This window comes from Daphnia pulicaria, chromosome 2, assembly GCF_021234035.1.
Source record: "Daphnia pulicaria isolate SC F1-1A chromosome 2, SC_F0-13Bv2, whole genome shotgun sequence".
NCBI lineage: Eukaryota > Metazoa > Arthropoda > Branchiopoda > Diplostraca > Daphniidae > Daphnia > Daphnia pulicaria.
Genome location: NC_060914.1, coordinates 12,690,387 through 12,710,062, shown reverse-complemented (window position 1 = coordinate 12,710,062; position 19,676 = coordinate 12,690,387). Strand labels below are relative to the sequence as shown.

At 42.1% G+C, this 19,676-nt stretch overlaps 4 protein-coding genes across 5 annotated transcripts; all 4 read left to right on the top strand.

Moving 5' to 3' along the window:
• The first annotated feature begins 261 nt into the window (after window positions 1-261).
• On the top strand, window positions 262-14,695 carry LOC124326086 (mucin-2-like). Of its 2 annotated transcripts, XM_046784701.1 has the most exons (8): window positions 262-529; window positions 605-970; window positions 1,033-1,259; window positions 1,323-1,703; window positions 1,775-2,506; window positions 2,578-2,778; window positions 14,217-14,282; window positions 14,341-14,695. In XM_046784701.1, the coding sequence occupies exons 1-8, from the start codon at window positions 439-441 to the stop codon at window positions 14,416-14,418; spliced, it is 2,142 nt and encodes a 713-aa protein (XP_046640657.1). In that variant the 5' UTR covers window positions 262-438; the 3' UTR covers window positions 14,419-14,695. The 2 variants fall into 2 exon arrangements, with proteins under 2 accessions (XP_046640657.1, XP_046640658.1); XM_046784702.1 differs by lacking the exons at window positions 2,578-2,778; window positions 14,217-14,282; window positions 14,341-14,695 and adding an exon at window positions 4,855-5,306 and having other exon boundaries at window positions 278-529; window positions 1,775-2,309.
• LOC124326525 (integumentary mucin C.1-like) lies at window positions 7,180-8,454 on the top strand. Its single transcript, XM_046785423.1, has 3 exons — window positions 7,180-7,391; window positions 7,509-7,863; window positions 8,044-8,454. Exons 1-3 carry the CDS (start codon window positions 7,269-7,271, stop codon window positions 8,208-8,210), a joined length of 645 nt encoding a protein of 214 aa, XP_046641379.1. The 5' UTR covers window positions 7,180-7,268; the 3' UTR covers window positions 8,211-8,454.
• LOC124326195 (chymotrypsin-like protease CTRL-1) lies at window positions 12,523-19,667 on the top strand. The gene is made up of 8 exons (XM_046784897.1): window positions 12,523-12,737; window positions 12,807-13,023; window positions 13,121-13,299; window positions 13,380-13,472; window positions 13,579-13,718; window positions 13,791-14,181; window positions 19,187-19,287; window positions 19,354-19,667. The coding sequence occupies exons 1-8, from the start codon at window positions 12,566-12,568 to the stop codon at window positions 19,429-19,431; spliced, it is 1,371 nt and encodes a 456-aa protein (XP_046640853.1). The 5' UTR covers window positions 12,523-12,565; the 3' UTR covers window positions 19,432-19,667.
• LOC124326262 (chymotrypsin-like elastase family member 2A) lies at window positions 15,347-17,225 on the top strand. The gene is made up of 6 exons (XM_046784989.1): window positions 15,347-15,497; window positions 15,586-15,951; window positions 16,015-16,110; window positions 16,185-16,342; window positions 16,412-16,618; window positions 16,736-17,225. Exons 1-6 carry the CDS (start codon window positions 15,410-15,412, stop codon window positions 16,979-16,981), a joined length of 1,161 nt encoding a protein of 386 aa, XP_046640945.1. The 5' UTR covers window positions 15,347-15,409; the 3' UTR covers window positions 16,982-17,225.
• Window positions 19,668-19,676: the final 9 nt, after the last annotated feature.

The following is a 19,676-nucleotide window of genomic DNA, read 5'->3' as shown; positions in this document are numbered from 1 at the left end:
TTAATTTTTGTCTTTAGACTTTCACTTGCTACAGTGTAATACGTAATAATTATTTAATTATGCTCCCGATTTATTGTCGATTGTGTCAATCGGCTGCCTGCCACTCAGAAGGAATTACTGTCAAATTGTTGTCCAGACGTTATTCATGGGCTAATAAGCTTGGCGGAACATCCACAAGGGAAAATATGACTAAACTTGAAAATTTATTCAAAACTTTTATTGTCTGCGCATTTCATGCTCATTAAATCCCATAAACATATGATTATGATCAGTTGATAAGAGCTCGTAATAAACGGAGGGAGTGCCGAATTAGCGTAGCAGTGAGCGAACGTCTAAAGGGCCAACTGAAATGGCCTCGAACTTCAGAAGATATCGGTCAAGCAACAGCCAAGTCCTTCACCCTAAATTAATCGGAATCCAATTAAAGAAATAACCAATATGGTCGCCCACAGAAACTCCGCTGCAAAGGTGTCAGGTGTTGTGTCTTCCGTCTTTGTGGTTTTCCTCTTGGCCCATCAAACCCAACAAGGTAATTAATAAAATTAAAATTAAAGTAATTAACTTAATTGATAACTCTTTCATTTTTTCCACGAATGTAATGCAGCGCCAACATTTGAATGCGGCCGATCAACATTCACGTCCAGGAACGTCGGAGGGAGTCAGACGATGGCCAACGAGTTCCCGTGGATGGCCCATTTGCTTATTCGTGACAGCGATGGGCAATTGTTTCATTGCGGCGGGACTCTTATCAGCGGCACTCACGTCCTGACAACAACTCGTTGCGTCGTTCACAACCAGACTAATAAAATTTATGATCTTTTGAAAATCACCTTGGGTACTAACGTCATCAAATTTGGTGAGAGTTCCGGCCAAGTATTCGACTGGAAGAAAATTGTGATTCCGGCCGGAATTGAATCAATGGAACCCGACATTGCCATCGTTACTCTCTCGAAACCAGTCACTTTCACAGGTACCTAACCATAAAAATCAATTTTTAATTACTTAGGGTATTTATTCATTCCTTATTTTTAGATTACGTCCAATCGGCTTGTCTTCCGTTTGCGGATGACACCAATCACGTGAACGATTCCGTCGTTCTAACCGGATGGGGTGAGTACAACTCATTCAGATCCGTTTTGCGTAAAATCCAGACGACAGTTTTATCTGGCGGTCAGTGCCAACAAACGGCAAGAAAAGTCCCGGCGTTATCGGCTAATGACGTCATCTGTACTGAACAAGGATCCGGCCAGAACTGCAACGTAATAATAATTATTAATCTTTTTAAATAGGACTTTATAAACATTACAGAATTTCCTTTAAAGAGTAACGATGGCGGACCGATGAATTATTACAACGTTGAATTGAAGAGGTGGTTCGTCCTCGGAGTAGCCGGAAGGGGTGAAACTAGTGACTGTAACAGTAGCCATAAAACCATCAACGTGTTCACCCGAGTGGGAAATCGACTCGATTTCATTCGTGATTATTCGGGCGTTGTTCCACCAATTGAAAATGTTTACACAACGACGCCAGAAGGTGGAAACATTTCTGAGACGACGACAGAGATAAGAAGTACTACTGTGACAACAACAACTGAGAAACCCATAGCCTTCTGTATGGGCAAAACGGATGGCAACTACCCGAATCCGGCCTCCAGTTGCTCTACAAATTTCTACACATGCTCCCACGGATACGATTACCTCACCGTGAGTTTTCGATTAATCAATAATTATACTTCAATTGGAGAATAACCAAAATTCTTACTATGTACAAACAGGCGTGTGATTCCGGTTTGATTTACGATGCAAAACTCGGCGAATGCAATTATCCTTCCAATGTAACCGGCTGCAGCATTTCTGATCAAGAAACAACTCCTACGACGACTCCAACAACAACCACTACTACACCACCAACCACTACTACACCAGCAACCACAACTACTCCTGAAACAACTCCTACGACGACTCCAACAACAACCACTACTAAACCAAAAACCACTACTACACCAGCAACCACAACTACTCCAACAACCACTACTACACCAGCAACCACAACTACTCCAATAACCACTACTACAACAACAACCACAACTACTCCAACAACCACTACTACACCAGCAACCACAACTACTCCAACAACCACTACTACACCAGCAACCACAACTACTCCAACAACCACTACTACACCAGCAACCACAACTACTCCAACAACCACTACTACACCAGCAACCACAACTACTCCAATAACCACTACTACAACAACAACCACAACTACTCCAACAACCACTACTACACCAACAACCACAACTACTCCTACAACCACTACTACATCAACAACCACTACTACACCAACAACTACGACGACGACAGAGATAAGTAGAACTACTGTGACAACAACTGAGAAACCCATAGCCTTCTGCATGGGCAAAACGGATGGCAACTACCCGAATCCAGCCTCCAGTTGCTCTACAAATTTCTACACATGTTCCCACGAATACGATTACCTCACCGTGAGTTTTCGATTAATCAATAATTTTACTTCAATTGGAGAATAACCAAAATTCTTACTATGTACATACAGCCGTGTCCTTCCGGTTTGGTTTACGATGCAACATTCGGCGAATGCAATTATCCTTCCAGTGTAACCGGCTGCAGCATTTCTGATCAGGAAACAACAGAACATGGAACTAATAATTTTGAGACGATGATGGAGACAACAACTGTGACAACAACTGACCAACCGTTACCCTTCACCTGCAAGGGAATAACGGATGGCAACTACCCGAATCCGGCCTCCAGTTGCTCTGCAAATTTCTATAAATGTTCGAACGGAAACGCTTACCTCTTCGTAAGTTCATTCAATTAATCTCAACTGCCGAGCTATTGGAGAGAATCATAAACAAATCTCATTATATTTATATATACAGCCGTGTCATTCCGGTTTGGTTTACCGTGCAGAAATTGGCGTATGCGATTACCCTTTCAATGTCGCCGGATGCAGAAACCGTTGATTTCGTGACGGTAACGTGTTGAAAATGTCACGTCAAAAATGGGCCAATTGTTGTGATTCTTCTATATTATATACCGTTGCTCTGTAACGTGAAATGTACATACCTTTTAAGATAATAGAACTACCATTATTTACATATTAGTCGTGCGCTTTTTGGGCAGGATTTGAAAAAAAAAAAGATAATTGCTTTTAAAACGAGTGGATGTTGAGACCAATGATATCTTCATTAGAATAAACAAAGAACTGTGCTCGTGCTGAAAGCTCGTCGTATTATTATATGAAGTCGCACATAAGATTCGGTCGTGAGTCAACCGCGCGTGAAGCAATAACCATCAAATCTCACAAAGATAACAGCATAATACAATCTAGACTAATTAACACCATTGGCATCAGGCCCTGACCGGTTTCGACACCTAAAAGCACTTGAAAAACATTGAAGCAGAGAGCGCCAAGCCATCACACCATTTGGAGCTTATTAATAAGCAGCAACGCCCAGCACTTGCAATTATGTCTGGAAAGACGTGGAAAGATCTTGAATAGATTCTTTGTTATCTTCGCTGTCGTTTTGATGACCGCTGGGGTCAATTTGATTTGAGACTATATCTCTTTCGGCATTTGCCATTTGGCTTTAGCCGACATAACTTACTCATACCGTCATGAAATAATTTTTTAAGGAGCAGGTAAAATGTGCATTATCTGTTGTGTGAATAGATATAGCCAAGCAAATGAACGTCATCATGCTAAATGTCATGCCGGATGTTAAAAACGAAAAAAAAAAACTTACAGTAACTATTTCGATAAGGTTTGGCCCTTGAGCCCAACCTCGAGTATGTAGATTGTAAGAGAAGACACTATCTCAATAACTCTCTCTATAAAATGCTGCGAAACATTCAGAGAGAGTCAGACGCTGTCTATTAGTTGCTGCTAGACGATTTCCTTCCCAGGGTTGATCATTCGCTCGTCGCCATGTCTGTCAAATTTTCACTCGGAACTGCTATCGTAACGGCCAGCATCGTCCTGGTGGCGGCCACTTTGGGTCACTGTTCGACGATTCCGTTGGCAAAGTCTGACATTAACGTTTATAACTTACAGCCGCAGTATTCCAACGTCAAGTTGCTGGATCTCAAGGTATGACTGTTAAACTATTTCTTATAGAATTAGTAATGTAGTTTTCGTACGCTGTCAAATATGGAGCGTCCTATCTGTTAAAACCGAAATGTGATGCATTAATTATCGCGTTTGTCTTGCAGGATATTCAACAGAGAATAGACGATACTACTTCAACTACTCCGGAAACAACTCCTACGACGACTCCAACAACAACCACTACTACACCAACAACCACTCCTACACCAGCAACCACAACTACTCCGGAAACAACTCCTACGACGACTCCAACAACAACCACTACTACACCAACAACCACTCCTACACCAGCAACCACAACTACTCCGGAAACAACTCCTACGACGACTCCAACAACAACCACTACTACACCAACAACCACTCCTACACCAGCAACCACAACTACTCCGGAAACAACTCCTACGACGACTCCAACAACAACCACTACTACACCAACAACTACTACTACACCAGCAACCACAACTACTCCGGAAACAACTCCTACGACGACTCCAACAACAACCACTACTACACCAACAACTACTACTACACCAGCAACCACAACTACTCCGGAAACAACTCCTACGACGACTCCAACAACAACCACTACTACACCAACAACCACTACTACACCAGCAACCACAACTACTCCGGAAACAACTCCTACGACGACTCCAACAACAACCATTACTACACCAACAACCACTACTACACCAGCACCCACAACTACTACAACAACCACTACTACACCAACAACCACAACAACTCCAATGCCGACCACAACTACAACAACTTCCACAACTAAACCAACCACGACAACAACAACAACTTCCACATCGAAACCAACAACGACTCCGACAGCAACTTCAACCACGATCAAAACAACAACCCCTGCTACTACATCTACGACACCGTCGTCAAGCAGCCAAACCTTTTCCTTTCTCTCCTTGTCGCTTGTTTCAATCAGTGTCCTGGTCAGCTTAACGATTGGACAGCATTAGGTCACATACCATTAATCGAATCATTAAGTTTATGAACAACGTGTGTACTGCTACCTTACAAAATTTTAGTTTCGGTGTCAAATTTCCTATTTTAATTTGGGTGTATAACATATTGTACTCATGATCGAACAATAAATAAAACATTATAAAAAATATTTTTTAAAATATTCATTCTCTCATTCCATGTACGCAGACGAGTTTTCAAAGATTATGGTTTCAGTTTGATTTATCCTTCTATCTGTTCAATTTATAACGTCCATTTGGCCATCTTTTTTTTCTACAGGATACTATCATCTGGGTGGGTAGATAAGGTTTAAATTTAATTTGTTAGCGGAGCGGATACGTTCACAGATGGTTCACTTTTTGTAATATAGACAAAATTTGATATCGCAAACGCAATAATGGCAGTTCCCATTTGCTTCTGAACTGTCCCAGGAAAAATCAATTAAAATTAAGAAAAGGCGCAACAGAACCCATTCTTTCATTTCATTTTAGAATGATTAAGTTGACATTTTCGTGGGTTCTGTGATGCCAGACAGCAGCTGCATAGTGCTTTGTTCGGTGATTTCAATTCAATGATGAACTGAAATGTTGCCGAAATGTTTTGTGAAAACAAAAAAACTGAGGCTAAAATGGCGACTAGGCAGCTAGGTCTATCAAATAATGAAACGATGTTCTCTATAGGCCTACTATACTGTTGAAGATTGTGGATTCACTACGGTTTATTCCCCAGCATCATCGCCATTTGATATTTCTCAGGCAATGAGGGTTGCTATTGTAGCCTATATTAGGGACCGAAGGGTAAAATAGCCTGTATTATTTTAACCCGAATGCAGCTATAATACAATGTCAGGTTTGTCAGTTCTGAATTTGGGGAGAAGAGTCGTAACCTAAAAGAATTGTCGCGCATGTGCCAACACTTGAATTCCCAGCTATCATTTATGATATTAACCTGAGTGAGCTTATGTAGAGTCATTATAAAAAGCTAGCTTAATAGATGACTAGCTAGATGTGTTGCATTGACGGTGTAGTTACGATGGCGTAGGCTATTTGTCTTGCGATATCACAAAATGTCTAACTGTTTAATAGCTATACATGCAGTTCACGATTTCAACAGTTTTTATGCCATGGCAATAAACCTAAATTCACGTCAGATTAGTTTTGAAACAGTCATACAGCATTTAGATAGTAAATAGAGTTGAAACGAGCTTCACGAGAGCTTGAGCTTTAGCTCAAAAGCTCACTCATTTTGTGAGCTTTGAGCTTGAGCTCCGCTCTTTTTGGAAAAGTGTGAGCTTGAGCTTGAGCTTTTGCCTCATGAGCTTTTGCTCACGCCTGTGGCGCCATCTAACGGCCAAAATTGAAATTTATTTGCTAAATTATACAAAATTTCCCACCGGACTCGCATAAAATGTCTAACTTAGAGAAATTTTTAATTTACTGTTTTTATTCTAATTTTGAGGTTTATCCCATCAGGGTCCGCAACTTAAATTAGCTTTTAATTTTTATTTATTTTTTACTTTTTCCTTGCGTCAATTTCCTTTTTTACAAAAGGTTTTATTTCTTTTTTAAAAAAATAAAAAGGTAGGAAGACTAGGAAGGGTAAGAGTAGGGATGAGGAAGTAGGGTGGGGAGTCGTTCGTAAGCACCCTTCTTTGTAAATTTTTTTATTTTTCTTTGTTTATCCCTTTAATTTTAAAGTAAATTTGTGTTGCGGAACCCTTGGATTCGACTCCAATTAATTCGATGCTATAGGCTTCATTAAATTCAAATTTTAAACCAAAAAACCCTGTTGCCAGTTGCATTTTATTAATTAAAATAAAACTTGGAAATGAGCTTGAGCGAACGTGAGCTTGAGCGAAGCTCATCTTTTTTTTTGTGCGAGCTTGAGCTTGAGCTCCGCTCACTTTTAAGCCATGAGCGGAGAGCTTGAGCTAAGCTCACGTTTCGGTGAGCTAGTTTCAACTCTGAGTAAAAGCTGTATCCTGTATCACTTTTCAATGCTATAGCCTACATATAAAGGAAATAATGAAGTCGAGCGCTCCATAGTTGTTACGCGATTGTCTCAAGTTGTCTCCTAACTAACCCGCATCCCAAAAAATGTCTTCTTAATTCAGTTTTGTGGTTGTAATAGCAATGGCTGTCGTGGCTTTAACAGGGACTTTGGGTTCTTGTTCAATTATTCGTTCGGCCTCTGCTGGTGATTATTACGACATACACCAGCAGCAGCTCGTCCTTTCACCCGAGATCCGTGCCAAGGTACCTGATATTACCTGAATATACTATGATTGATATCTGAATTCAGCATCGCCTGATATTATTGGGTGATTCCTTTGTTAGCAATTTTGATTTGGAATTGTAATTTTTATGGAGCAGGTCATTCAGCCCTTTGCTCCGCTACACAATGAGCTCACAGAGGAAAACCTTGCAAAAGAAATAACAACCGAAGCCTCAACATATGCACCGACGGAAGCCCCGACCGACGCCCCAACCGACGCTCCAACCGATGCCCCAACCGACGCCCCAACCGACGCCCCCACGGACGCCCCAACAGATGAACCAACTAACACTACGGCTGATCCAACGACGGACACCACAACCGAAACCTCAACCGACACCTCAACCGACGCCACAACAACAACAGCATCCACAACAACAACAACAACAGTATCCACAACCGGAACACCCGTAACAGCAGCTTCAACAACAACCGTCCCAACCACAACAACAACTGCGACAACAGTATCCACAACAACACCAGCCACACCAACAGTATCCACAACAACACCAGCCACAACAACAGTATCCACAACCGGAACACCTGTAACAGCAGTTTCAACAACAACCGTCCCAACCACAACAACAACTGCAGCAACAGTCTCCACAACCACACCTGTAACTTCAACAACAACTTCAGTAACAACGGCGCAATCCAGCAGCAGCACAGTCACTATCAGCTCTACTTCCGCTAGGCCAACTACATCCGCACCATCTTCCGGCAGTCAAACCTTTTCCTTTCTGTCCCTGTCGCTCGTTTCAATCAGTTTCCTGTTGAGTTGTGTAATACAGAGCAATTAAAACGCAGCACTCAACTAAAAGAAAAATAATCAGCCAGCAATAATTGAAATCAGCCATCGCACATATGCATATCCACTCGCTTTAATTCCAGCCAAACGAACTAAACAATGTATAAATAATGATATAACTGTCGACGACAAATAATACGCTCACGACTGGATAAATATACCGCATAATAATGGCCAAACTGATTCATTCTTTGTCTACAATTTTCGTCTGAATCAAATATACCGCGTCAAAAATTGGAAGTTATAAAAGTTATAAAGTGACGAAGCCAAACTGCTGTGATGAAATGAGCGGCTCGTAAGAGATAAGCGCAATAATCCCCTTGTAATCTTCGGTGCCATAAAAAGAACTAAGACCGGCGCGCTACTAAACAGCACAATGTTCATTTGGTGGTTTGCTGGCAATTTTGAAAAACATATTGCACACAACATTCCCCTTTAATAAAAGTCTGATATTCATTTATATCTGCGACACTTGAATTCCCCGCAGAAATAATTATATTGCCCCCTTATAAGCCTTGCAGAAGCCGGAATCTCGGAAAGACGGATTTTAAATATGATATAAAATAGTGTGAGTCATTTCGTGCTTAAATCTGGTTTCATCAAATATTATTTAAAAATCAAGTGTCGTTTCAGAGGAGTTGAATTAAATTCAATTGAGTCGCCGCAAGGGAATTATCTAGGGGATGTGGCAATTTGCAATTCAGACGGCACGGCACTTTCAGAAATACGTCAACTGGATGTTGAAATTGGTGTGAAAAATTAAGTAACAAAAAAAGCCCCAGATAATACCATTCGTGTAGTCGATTAATTAGCACACGACTGCCGTGTATATAAGCGCCTCGGGCAGAGAGATGAACATCAGTTCAACATCAAACACTTGTTCAAAATAACAAATTCTCAAAGTAAAAGAAAAATGAGAAACTCTGCAACTCTTTTGGTTCTGCTATTTCTAGGCATTTTGGCTTTCCTGGCCGAGTCAACACAACAAGATAATACAACACTAAATTGTATTCAAATTAATTTTCCGAAATTTGATTTGCCTTTTCAATTTTTTAAAATCAAGCGCCAACATTTGAGTGCGGCCGGTCGAAATTCACGTCAAGGATTGCGGGAGGAAGTGAGACCCATCCCGGCCAGTTCCCGTGGATGGCCCACATCCAAATGAAAAGTATTGACGGGCTATTATTCACTTGTCGGGGGGACCCTCATCAGCGATCGACACGTCCTAACAGCTGCCCACTGCGTCCAATACGAAGACGATTCAAGGAATCGTATTGTGAACATCACCCTGGGAGCCCACGACATTAACAAGGACTACGGCCACCATCAGAAATTCGACTGAAATCGAATTGTCTTTTATTCGAACTGGAATGTGGAGAGCGACGTCGCCATCGTCACACTTTCCAGACCAGTCAATTTCACGGGTGATGTTTAACTATATCAAATCTAATTTCAATTCAATCCGAAATCAATCAATTTGATTTTTTGGTTCCACCCAAATAGATTACGTCCAACCGGCTTGTCTGCCGGCTGAAGACGATCCGGATCACGTCAACGATTCCGTCGTCCTCACCGGATGGGGACAACACGATTCATCCGGTTCTTTCAGTTCCGTTTTGCGCCAAACGGAAACGACCGTCATCTCTTCGTTTGGGACCGACGGCCAGTGCCAACAAGCGGCCGGAATTGGCAACTTCTCCGGCGAAAAAGTCGTCTGCAGCGACGGATCTCAAGGGCATCGTCCCCGCTATGTAATTTCTTATTGTTTCAATAGCTTAAAAATTAATCGAAAATTGACTGCTGTGTTGTTGGTACTGTATGTGAAAAGGGCGACGACGGAGGGCCGATGAATTACTACAACGTGGAATGCGGAAGATGGTCCATCCTCGGAGTAGCCGGAAGAGGGAACTCTTTTGACGACGGAATCAATGGGCCAAATATTTTCACACGGGTCCAGGACTCCAGGCTCACCTGGAATTCATTCAAAGTCACACGAGAGTTTCCAGTCCAGCCGACTGATCATCAACAACTCAAAAGATAACAACAACGTCGACTGAGAAGACAACAACCCCAACCACCACGGCATCAACCACCAACCGACCGGTAACATTCAGCTGCGCTGGTAAAGCCAACGGCAACTACCCCAATCCAGCCTCTAGATGCTCTAACACATTTTACACGTGCTCAAACGGGAACGCCTATCTCTTCGTAAGTTATCCTACATTGAAATCAAAGATAAGTGGATCTAATTCTTCATTTCGTTGCAGAACTGCGCTTCTACTTTGGTTTATCGGGAGGAAATTGGCGTCTGCGATTATCCTTCCAACGTGGCCGGATGCTAATAGGAATAACTGGAAGATTGTGATTTTATATTCTAATGTAGTATTCAATTGTTTTGGCTAACACAAGTCAAGATTGTACGGAGGTGCCGGCAGGTCCCTCTTGGTCATAAAATGTTTTAGTTGCACTTTGCTTGACGTGTTTAAAGCTCAAATGTTTTTGAATTTGATTGTTTAAATCCACCACCAGAGTGGTGAGATACAAAACAAGCCTGATATGAAGTCGTAATACAAAAGAGTAATTTTAATAATAACCCTGGCTGAGTCAACAAAAGCGGCAAGAATAAACATTTTCAGTCAACTGCCTTGCTCCGGAATAATCCTAAATACTCTGTACTACGTCAAGTTTTAATAATTAAACTCACCAAACAGTCAAAAAGGAAGAATAGAGATCAATTTAGTCCTACCTTTCTGCCTGGTTGACTCGTTCATCAGTTGAGATAGGGAAAAGGGTGTCCTCGTGAATATTCCCAGTCACACTCACGAGGACATTTGAAGAAATGTAAAGAAGAGATCCGTCCCACTCGATCGACAACGACATTGGTAGTTTCTCCAATCTAGAGGCCCTTGATGCTGTTTATCTAAATGGAAAATACAAAACTGTTTCATGTACTTCAATGCATTTGTGCAAGTCATGCATCAGTAACAATATCTAGCAAGTCACAGTACTAAACGTAACAAATTTCATTATCCAGGTGATGACTGCTGCAGAGATTGCTGCCGACAACACGTCAATAACAGCACAATGCAGAACTGACTTTTCTCGTGGGTATGATGACTGGCTCTCACTTCCAACCAGCACAAAGGAAAAGGTTAGACAGTGCCAGCAAATGGCAAATCAAATGACACACATAAACATGAACACGATCAGCAGCTACAAGGAACATTGAACAGGTTTAACTCTCTCAGTTAAGCTACTAGAATCAGTTCATTTGCATCCTTAGTTTCATCTACCTACCAAACAGCATGGAGTGAAGATCATGAAGAGCCACATCAGCAGTGTTCAAACACAACCACATTTTAGTGATTATTTTTTGTGCTATTTTTCGTGCACTCACGTGTGAGTTCTAAAAAAAAGGGTTATTCATTTCTTCTCTTTGTAGTCTTAAAAATTGGTATCTTACTCTGTTTTTCGAACTTTTACTCTCTTTATCAGACGGCACGTCGTCTTCTAATTTGCATGATTAATATCGATGGAAATGATAAATATCGATTCTACAGGTCTATCGACTCATGAAAGTCGATATTGTATTTTTTTTAATTATTATTTCTTTTGTAGTAGTTGGAATGTTAGCCTACAATAGAACAGTTCAATAAAAAAATATTCGTGATTTTTCAATTAAACCATTTTTTCATGGAAGGAATGACAATTAATTTATGACAATTAACTTACGACAATTAAAGGCCAAACATCCCCAAATTCCCCCAAGGTTAACCTTATTTTCAAATAATTTTGTTTAAATTTCAGACACGGGAAATAAAACCAATTGGGATACAAAAACAAATAATCCGATGTTATCATCTTCATATCTTATCGTACATTAATGCCCTTCGCGCGGTGCTGTAAAACGAATTGAATCGTGTTTTTTATTTCGAGAGTTGAAAGAGGCCATTTTTCTTTTGTGATTAGAGTTTCAAAGGTAATCACCAGCCATATACATTCAATAGAATGTGAGACCCTAATAAGGAAAATAACGAGCGCAGTAAACAACAAGTTGGGATTTTGGCGCTGCTAGCCAATAAAGTGAAACAAACGTGCTGATCAACAGAATAACGTTTCAATTTCACAATATCGTACGACCAATAGAAGCGGCATTTTCAAAAGGTAATAGTAAATAATTTAGAGGAATGTACTGCTACCTCGTGAACCTTGCGATTAAATATATCCTCTTCATTTTATTGGCTTATTGCGTATGTGCAAAATCCAGTCGAGTCGAAGGTATTTAAGAAACGTTGAATTTGAGAGTCAGCGCGTCATTGGCTCCTGTTTTCATAGCTGAATAACATCATGTCTGTCAAAAGCATCAGATCTAACTTTGCTCTTACGGTCGTCATCTGTCTGGGAGTGGCCACTTTGGGTTTCTGTTCGATTATTCCGTTGGCGTCTTCAGTTACTAACGTCGTCGTTCATCCGCTCTCCGTCAAGGGTCTGTCGTCAACAACATGGGCTGTATCAAATGGTAAATTATACAATCATTCGTACTATATGCACATGAATGTTTGGTTTAATTTAATTACATTACATAAAGTGGAGAGATCTTCGTTTGCCGATTGCGGAGTGGCCAATGATGTCAATCGGATGGCCGACGGTAAGATCGTCGGCGGAGTAGAAACGGCCCCCAACGAGTTCCCGTGGCAAGCCTACCTCCAGGTAGAAATGGAAAGTGGCAAGATCTACAGTTGCACAGGAAGTTTGGTGTCTGAACGATGGATTCTCACGGCGGCCGCCTGTGCGACAGTACCAAAGTGAGTCTATCCATATTAATTATTTAAATGCGCATCCAGAAATGAATTGAATAATTGACTTTGTTTCGTCTGCTTTGATCCGGCCGCATTTAAACAGCGAAAAAACAAAGTCGATCCTCGTCTACCTGGGATTGCACAATCGCTCGAGCTCATCCACCGAAACGACTTGGAAAATGTACGAGGGACAAGGACTATTGCTTCACAGTGGATGGGATCCAAACCAGTTCGATAACAACATTGCTCTCGTCTATCTCTATACCGCCGTCACCTTTACCCGTAATAATTATTGCAATCATTTGTTCACAATTTGTTCCTATTGAATTCAAACCCATGCCACAATTTCTATTATAAAACAGAATACATCCGCCCAGTTTGTTTGGCCGCTCCCAACGGGCCGAGTTACGCCGGCGATTATGCCACCGTTGCCGGATGGGGTAGAACTTCTGATGGTAATAACAGGGTTTTTATATCTCTCGCCAAAACATCTATTATTACATACGTACAATACCAATTATACCAACATGAGCTAGTGATCTTGTATTTGTTGGCTTCAAGGTTCTACTAGCAGTAGCCAGGTTCTCCGTAAAGTGACGGTTCCGGTCATCTCCAATTCCCTATGCCAGTCGTACTACAGCGTCCCTATTACGGAGAGTATGATGTGTACCAGTGGAGGAAATAGTAACGGAATATGCGGGGTAAGCCATTTTTTTTATTCGCCACTTCACCGAAATGAAAATACAGAATAATTTGACTTGCAATTGAAACAGGGCGACAATGGCGGGCCGTTGAATTTAAAACAGCCGGATGGAACGTGGAAACAGATCGGGATCGCTTCCTTCTGGTCGGCCGCAGGTTGCCAGATGGGTTACCCTTCCGGCTACACAAGGTTGAGCTCCTATTCGACGTGGGTCCAGCAAATCATCGCACCAGGGTCCGACTTTAGCACCACCCCTTTGATGATCCGGACGACGTTGACGACAACAATTAAAACTACACCGACTGGCACTCCAACAACAACTCAAACTATTTCCCAGTCGACATCAACGAAAAGCCCAACAACGACGACGACTGAAACGACAACTGAGAAGACAACAACAACAACTACCGAGGCAACAACAACAACAAGTACCGAGGCATCAATTACCAACCCACCGGTAACATTCAATTGCGCTGGTAAAGCCAACGGCAACTACCCCAATCCAGCCTCCAGCTGCTCCAATACATTTTACACGTGCTCAAACGGCAACGCTTACCTTTTCGTAAGTTTTCTGACATTGAATCAAAGATAAATCAATCTAATTCTTGGTTTGTTTACAGAACTGCGCTTCTGATTTGGTTTATCGGGAGGAAATTGGCGTCTGCGATTATCCTTCCAACGTTGCCGGATGCTATTAAGAAAAACCGGACTCTGCTTTAATTTTCAAATTGTCGATTTTCTTGGCTGCAACTCTGCAAGTCAAGAATGTATTAATCAGTTCCTAATTCCAGAGCTATAGACTCCTGCAGTCTAAAGCTCTGCTAATTCTAATAAAGTAGGCTAGTCCATTACACTGCATCCATGATTTTCCACTTAACCATTTCTTCAACTCCGTGGAAGGAACGACAACTAATTTACGACAATGACGACAATTAAAGGCCAATAAACATCCCCATTCCCCAAAGTTAACCTTGCTTGCAAATATTTTTTTTGAAACTTAAAACACGCGAAATAAAACGGTAAAACCAGCAGGGATATAAAAGCAAACCCAATGTTATCATCTTCATATCTTACCGTACATATTGCACTCGGTGAACTGTAAAACGAATTGAATCGTGTTTGGATTTCGGAAGAAAACAAGCCATATTTTAGTGTTTAGACTTTAGAGTTTAAAATTTAATCACCAGCCATATATTTCAATAGAATGTGAGGCCCCAATAAGGAAAATAACGAGGGCAGTAAATCAACGAGCCGGGATTTTTGCGCTGCTAGCCAATAAAGTGAAACGAACGTGCTGATTAACAGAATAACGTTTCAATTTCACAATATTGCACGACCAATAGAAGGGACATTTTCAAAAGGTAGTACCGGTAAACAATTTAGAGGAAAATATAGCTACCTCGTGAACCTTGCGATTAAATATCCCCTTAACTTTATTGGCTTATTGCGTATGTGAATAATCCAGTCAAGTCGAAGGTAGGTATTTAAGAAACGTTGAATTCGAGAGTCAGTGCGTCATTCGCTCCTGTTTTCATAGCTGAGGACTAATTTTCCTTGTCAAAAAGGAAATGAGACCACATCAGATCTGAGCCAAAATGTTCTGCCTATTTAAACTGAGCCTCCAGCGAGGTACAGTCACGAGTATCCCGGGACCTGTTGTCTGCACTTGAACAAACTCTACAACCAACAATGGCCAGCAATCAAATTCGAATCACCCAGCAGCATTTCCTAGTCGTGGCCGCTCTGCTCTTCCTGGTGCATCCAACTCACCAGCAAGGTAATCAACTATCATCTGATTTCATGATCAAATGCTGATCTTAATTACATTCAATTTGATGTGTATTCTACACTTGAATGTTATACAGATGTTGAATGCGGACGATCGATGGTCACTTCCAGGATCGCTGGAGGGATGGAGGCCACGCCCAACGCCTTCCCGTGGATGACCCACCTGAAATTAAAATTCTGGAGCGGCGAAGCCTCCTCATGCGGCGGAATTCTCATCGACGCCCATCACGTCCTCACGGCTGCCCATTGCCTCTTCGGAGTCATCAGCCTCAAAGTCACGCTGGGCGCTCACGACGTCACTTCTCCTCCGCTCTCATCGTCCAATCAGCAAATCTTTGACGTCGATTCCGGTTCTAATTTGAAGTCTCATCCCGATTGGAATTACGGCCAAGTCGAGGACGATATCGCCCTCATCCGGCTCCCCTATCCCGCCTATTTCAACGGTATTATATTTTAAAAACATTAACGTTGAATTTAAAATGATAATTATGACATTAATTATTCAGAATTTGTCCAACCGGCTTGTCTGCCTTTTGCCGGTGATTCCGACCAAGTCAACGATCCGGTGGTCCTGGCCGGATGGGGAAATTTCTCCAGTGCTGGTAAATTCAATTCACTTTTAATTCAATTATAGATTAGATTTGCCATTCAAATGCATCATTATTTGATTCATCAGTGGACAGCGGATTTAGTCCGGTTTTGCGCCAAACGGAGACGACCGTCATTTCTTCGTTCGGGACTAACGGCCAGTGCCAGCAGACGGCCGGATTGGGCTCCTTCTCCGGCGAAAAGGTCATCTGCAGCGACGGATCTCAAGGGCGTCGCTTCTGCCACGTAAATTTCTTATTCTATAATATGCAAATTTCTGAATTTGATAGAACTAATTTGAATTGATGTGAAAAGGGCGACGACGGTGGTCCGATGAATTTCTACAACGCCGAATGGGACCGGTGGTTCGTCGTCGGAGTGGCCGGAGTGGGTGACAGTTCCGTCGGATGTCCGACGGCCAGGAAACCCAACGTCTTTGTACGTGTCAGGGGATACCTGGACTGGATCGGAGGCATCACCGGATTGAAGCCCATCACAACCACAACAACTACAACCACCACGGACGAACCAACCGACACCACAACCGAAACCTCAACCGACACCTCAATCGACACCTCAACCGACACCTCAATCGACACCTCAACCGTCCCAACAACAACAACTACGACAACAGTATCCACAACAACAAAACCATCCACAACAACAACAACTGCAGCAACAGTCTCCACAACCACACCTGTAACTTCAACAACAACTTCAGTAACAACGGCGCCATCCAGCAGCAGCACAGTCACTATCAGCTCTACTTCCGCTAGGACAACTACATCCCCACAACCTTCCGGCAGCAGTCAAGCCTTTTCCTTTCTGTCCCTGTCGCTCGTTTCAATCAGTTTCCTGTTGAGTTGTGTAATACAGAGCAATTAAAACGCAGCACTCAACTAAAAGAAAAATAACAAGCCAGCAATAATTGAAATCAGCCATCGCACATATGCATATCCACTCGCTATAATTCCAGCCAAACGAACTAAAAAATGTAAAGATAATGATATAACTGTCGACGACAAATGATACGCTCACGATTGGATAAATATACCGCATAATAATGGCCAAACTGATTCATTCTTTGTCTACAATTGTCGTCTGAATCAAATATACCGCGTCAAAAATTGGAAGTCATAAAAGATTTGCTTGTGACGAAGCCAAACTGCCGAGATGAAATGAGCGGCTCGTAAGAGATAAGCGCAATAGGGGCCTAATCCCCTTGTAATCTTCGGTGCCATAAAAAGAACTAAGGCCGGCGCGCTACTAAACAGCAGAATGTTCATTTGGTGGTTTGGCAATTTTGAAAAAACATATTGCGCACAACATTCCCCTTTAATAAAAGTCTGATATTCATTTATATCTGCGACACTTGAATTCCCCGCCGAAATAATTATATTGCCCCCTTATAAGCCTTGCAGAAGCCGGAATTTCGGATAGACGGATTGTTAATATGATATGAAATAGTGTGAGTCATTTCGTGCTTAAATCTGGTTTCATCAAATATTATTTAAAAATCAAGCGTCGTTTCAGAGGAGTTGAATCGAATTCACTTGAGTCGCCGCAGGGGAATAAACTCAGGAATCTGGCCAATGGAACGACGGCGCGGCACTTTCAGAAATACGTCACTGGATGTTCAACATCCATTTCATGTTCAACATCCAGTGACGTATTCATTGGTGGGAAAAATTAAGTAACAAAAAAAGCCCCAGATAATACCATTCGTATAGTCGATTAATTAGCACACGACTGCCGTGTATATAAGCGCCTCGGGCAGAGAGATGGACATCAGTTCAACATCAAACGCTTTGTCAAAACATCTATCGAATGAATAACTATCAAATTATTCAAGTCAAAGAAAAATGAGCAACTCTGCAACTCTTTTGGTTTTGCTGTTTCTAGGCATTTTCGCTTTCCCGGCCGAGTCAACCCAACAAGGTAAATTAGAGTTAATTGTATTCAAATTAATTTTCCGAAATTTGATTTGCCTTTTTCAATTTTTTAAAATCAAGCGCCAACATTTGAGTGCGGCCGACCGAAATTCACGTCGAGGATTGCGGGAGGAAGTGAGGCCATTCCCGGCCAGTTCCCCTGGATGGCCCACATCCAAATGAAAAGTATTGACGGGCTATTATTCACTTGTCGGGGGGACCCTCATCAGCGATCGACACGTCCTAACAGCTGCCCACTGCGTCCAAAACGAAAACGATTTAAGGAATCAAATTGTGAACATCACCCTGGGAGCCCACGACATTAACAACGACGACGGCCACCATCAACAATTTGACTGGAATCGAATTGTCTTTTATTTGAACTGGAATGTCGAGAGCAACATCGCCATCGTCACACTTTCGAGCCCAGTCAATTTCACAGGTGTGTAACTATATCAAATCTAATTTCAATTCAATCCGAAATCAATAAATCTGTTTTTTGGTTTCCACCCAAATAGATTACGTCCAACCGGCTTGTCTGCCGGCTGAAGACGATCCGGATCACGTCAACGATTCCGTCGTCCTCACCGGATGGGGACAACACGATTCATCCGGTTCTTTCAGTTCCGTTTTGCGCAAAACGGAAACGACCGTCATCTCTTCGTTTGGGACCGACGGCCAGTGCCAACAAGCGGCCGGAATTGGCAACTTCTCCGGCGAAAAAGTCGTCTGCAGCGACGGATCTCAAGGGCATCGTCCCCGCTATGTAATTTCTTATTGTTTCAATAGCTTAAAAATTAATCGAAAATTGACTGTGTTGTTGGTACTGTATGTGAAAAGGGCGACGACGGAGGGCCGATGAATTACTACAACGTGGAATGCGGAAGATGGTCCATCCTCGGAGTAGCCGGAAGAGGGAACTCTTTTGACGACGGAATCAATGGGCCAAATATTTTTACACGGGTCCAGGCTCACCTGGAATTCATTCAAAATCACACGAGAGTTTCCAGTCCAGCCGACTGTTCATCGACGACAAATGGCACTGAACCAACGACGACAACAGGGCCAACAACATCAACAACTCAAAAGATAACAACAACGTCGACTGAGAAGACAACAACTTCAACCACCACGACATCAACCACCGACCAACCGGTACCATTCAGCTGCGCTGTTAAAGCCAACGGCAACTACCCCAATCCGGAATCCAGATGCTCTAACACATTTTACACGTGCTCAAACGGAAACGCCTATCTCTTCGTAAGTTAAAATCTTAGATAGGCTCAAATCAAAGATAAGTGGATCTAATTCTTCATTTCGTTGCAGAACTGCGCTTCTACTTTGGTTTATCGGGAGGAAATTGACGTCTGCGATTATCCTTCCAACGTGGCCGGATGCTATTAGGAATAACTGGAAGATTGTGATTTTAAATTCTAATGTAGTAGACTAGTAGTGTACTCAATTGTCTTGGCTGTAAGTCAAGATTGTGGACGGGCAGGTGCCAGCAGAGGTCCCTCTTGGTCATAAAATGTTTTAGTTGCACTTTGCTTGCCGTGTTCAAAAGTTCAAATGTTTTCGAATAAGATGGTTTACCCACAGAAAAAGTTGTGAGGTACAAAATAAAACATGCCTGATTTGTAGTCGTTCTA

Excerpts from the sequence above, each read along its gene's own strand:
- LOC124326525 (XM_046785423.1), top strand. The coding sequence starts at position 7,269 with ATGGCTGTCGTGGCTTTAACAGGGACTTTGGGTTCTTGTTCAATTATT. Across the intron at positions 7,392-7,508 it reads CACCCGAGATCCGTGCCAAG|GTCATTCAGCCCTTTGCTCC; the intron begins GTACCTGATATT and ends TTTATGGAGCAG. Across the intron at positions 7,864-8,043 it reads CGTCCCAACCACAACAACAA|CTTCAGTAACAACGGCGCAA; the intron begins CTGCGACAACAG and ends CTTCAACAACAA.
- LOC124326195 (XM_046784897.1), top strand. The coding sequence starts at position 12,566 with ATGTCTGTCAAAAGCATCAGATCTAACTTTGCTCTTACGGTCGTCATC. Across the intron at positions 13,024-13,120 it reads GCCTGTGCGACAGTACCAAA|CGAAAAAACAAAGTCGATCC; the intron begins GTGAGTCTATCC and ends GCATTTAAACAG. Across the intron at positions 14,182-19,186 it reads AATTACCAACCCACCGGTAA|CATTCAGCTGCGCTGTTAAA; the intron begins CATTCAATTGCG and ends ACCAACCGGTAC.
- LOC124326262 (XM_046784989.1), top strand. The coding sequence starts at position 15,410 with ATGGCCAGCAATCAAATTCGAATCACCCAGCAGCATTTCCTAGTCGTG. Across the intron at positions 16,343-16,411 it reads AAGGGCGTCGCTTCTGCCAC|GGCGACGACGGTGGTCCGAT; the intron begins GTAAATTTCTTA and ends TGATGTGAAAAG. Across the intron at positions 16,619-16,735 it reads CAACAACTACAACCACCACG|ACAACAACAAAACCATCCAC; the intron begins GACGAACCAACC and ends ACAACAGTATCC.
- LOC124326086 (XM_046784701.1), top strand. The coding sequence starts at position 439 with ATGGTCGCCCACAGAAACTCCGCTGCAAAGGTGTCAGGTGTTGTGTCT. Across the intron at positions 971-1,032 it reads GAAACCAGTCACTTTCACAG|ATTACGTCCAATCGGCTTGT; the intron begins GTACCTAACCAT and ends CCTTATTTTTAG. Across the intron at positions 2,507-2,577 it reads ACGAATACGATTACCTCACC|CCGTGTCCTTCCGGTTTGGT; the intron begins GTGAGTTTTCGA and ends ATGTACATACAG.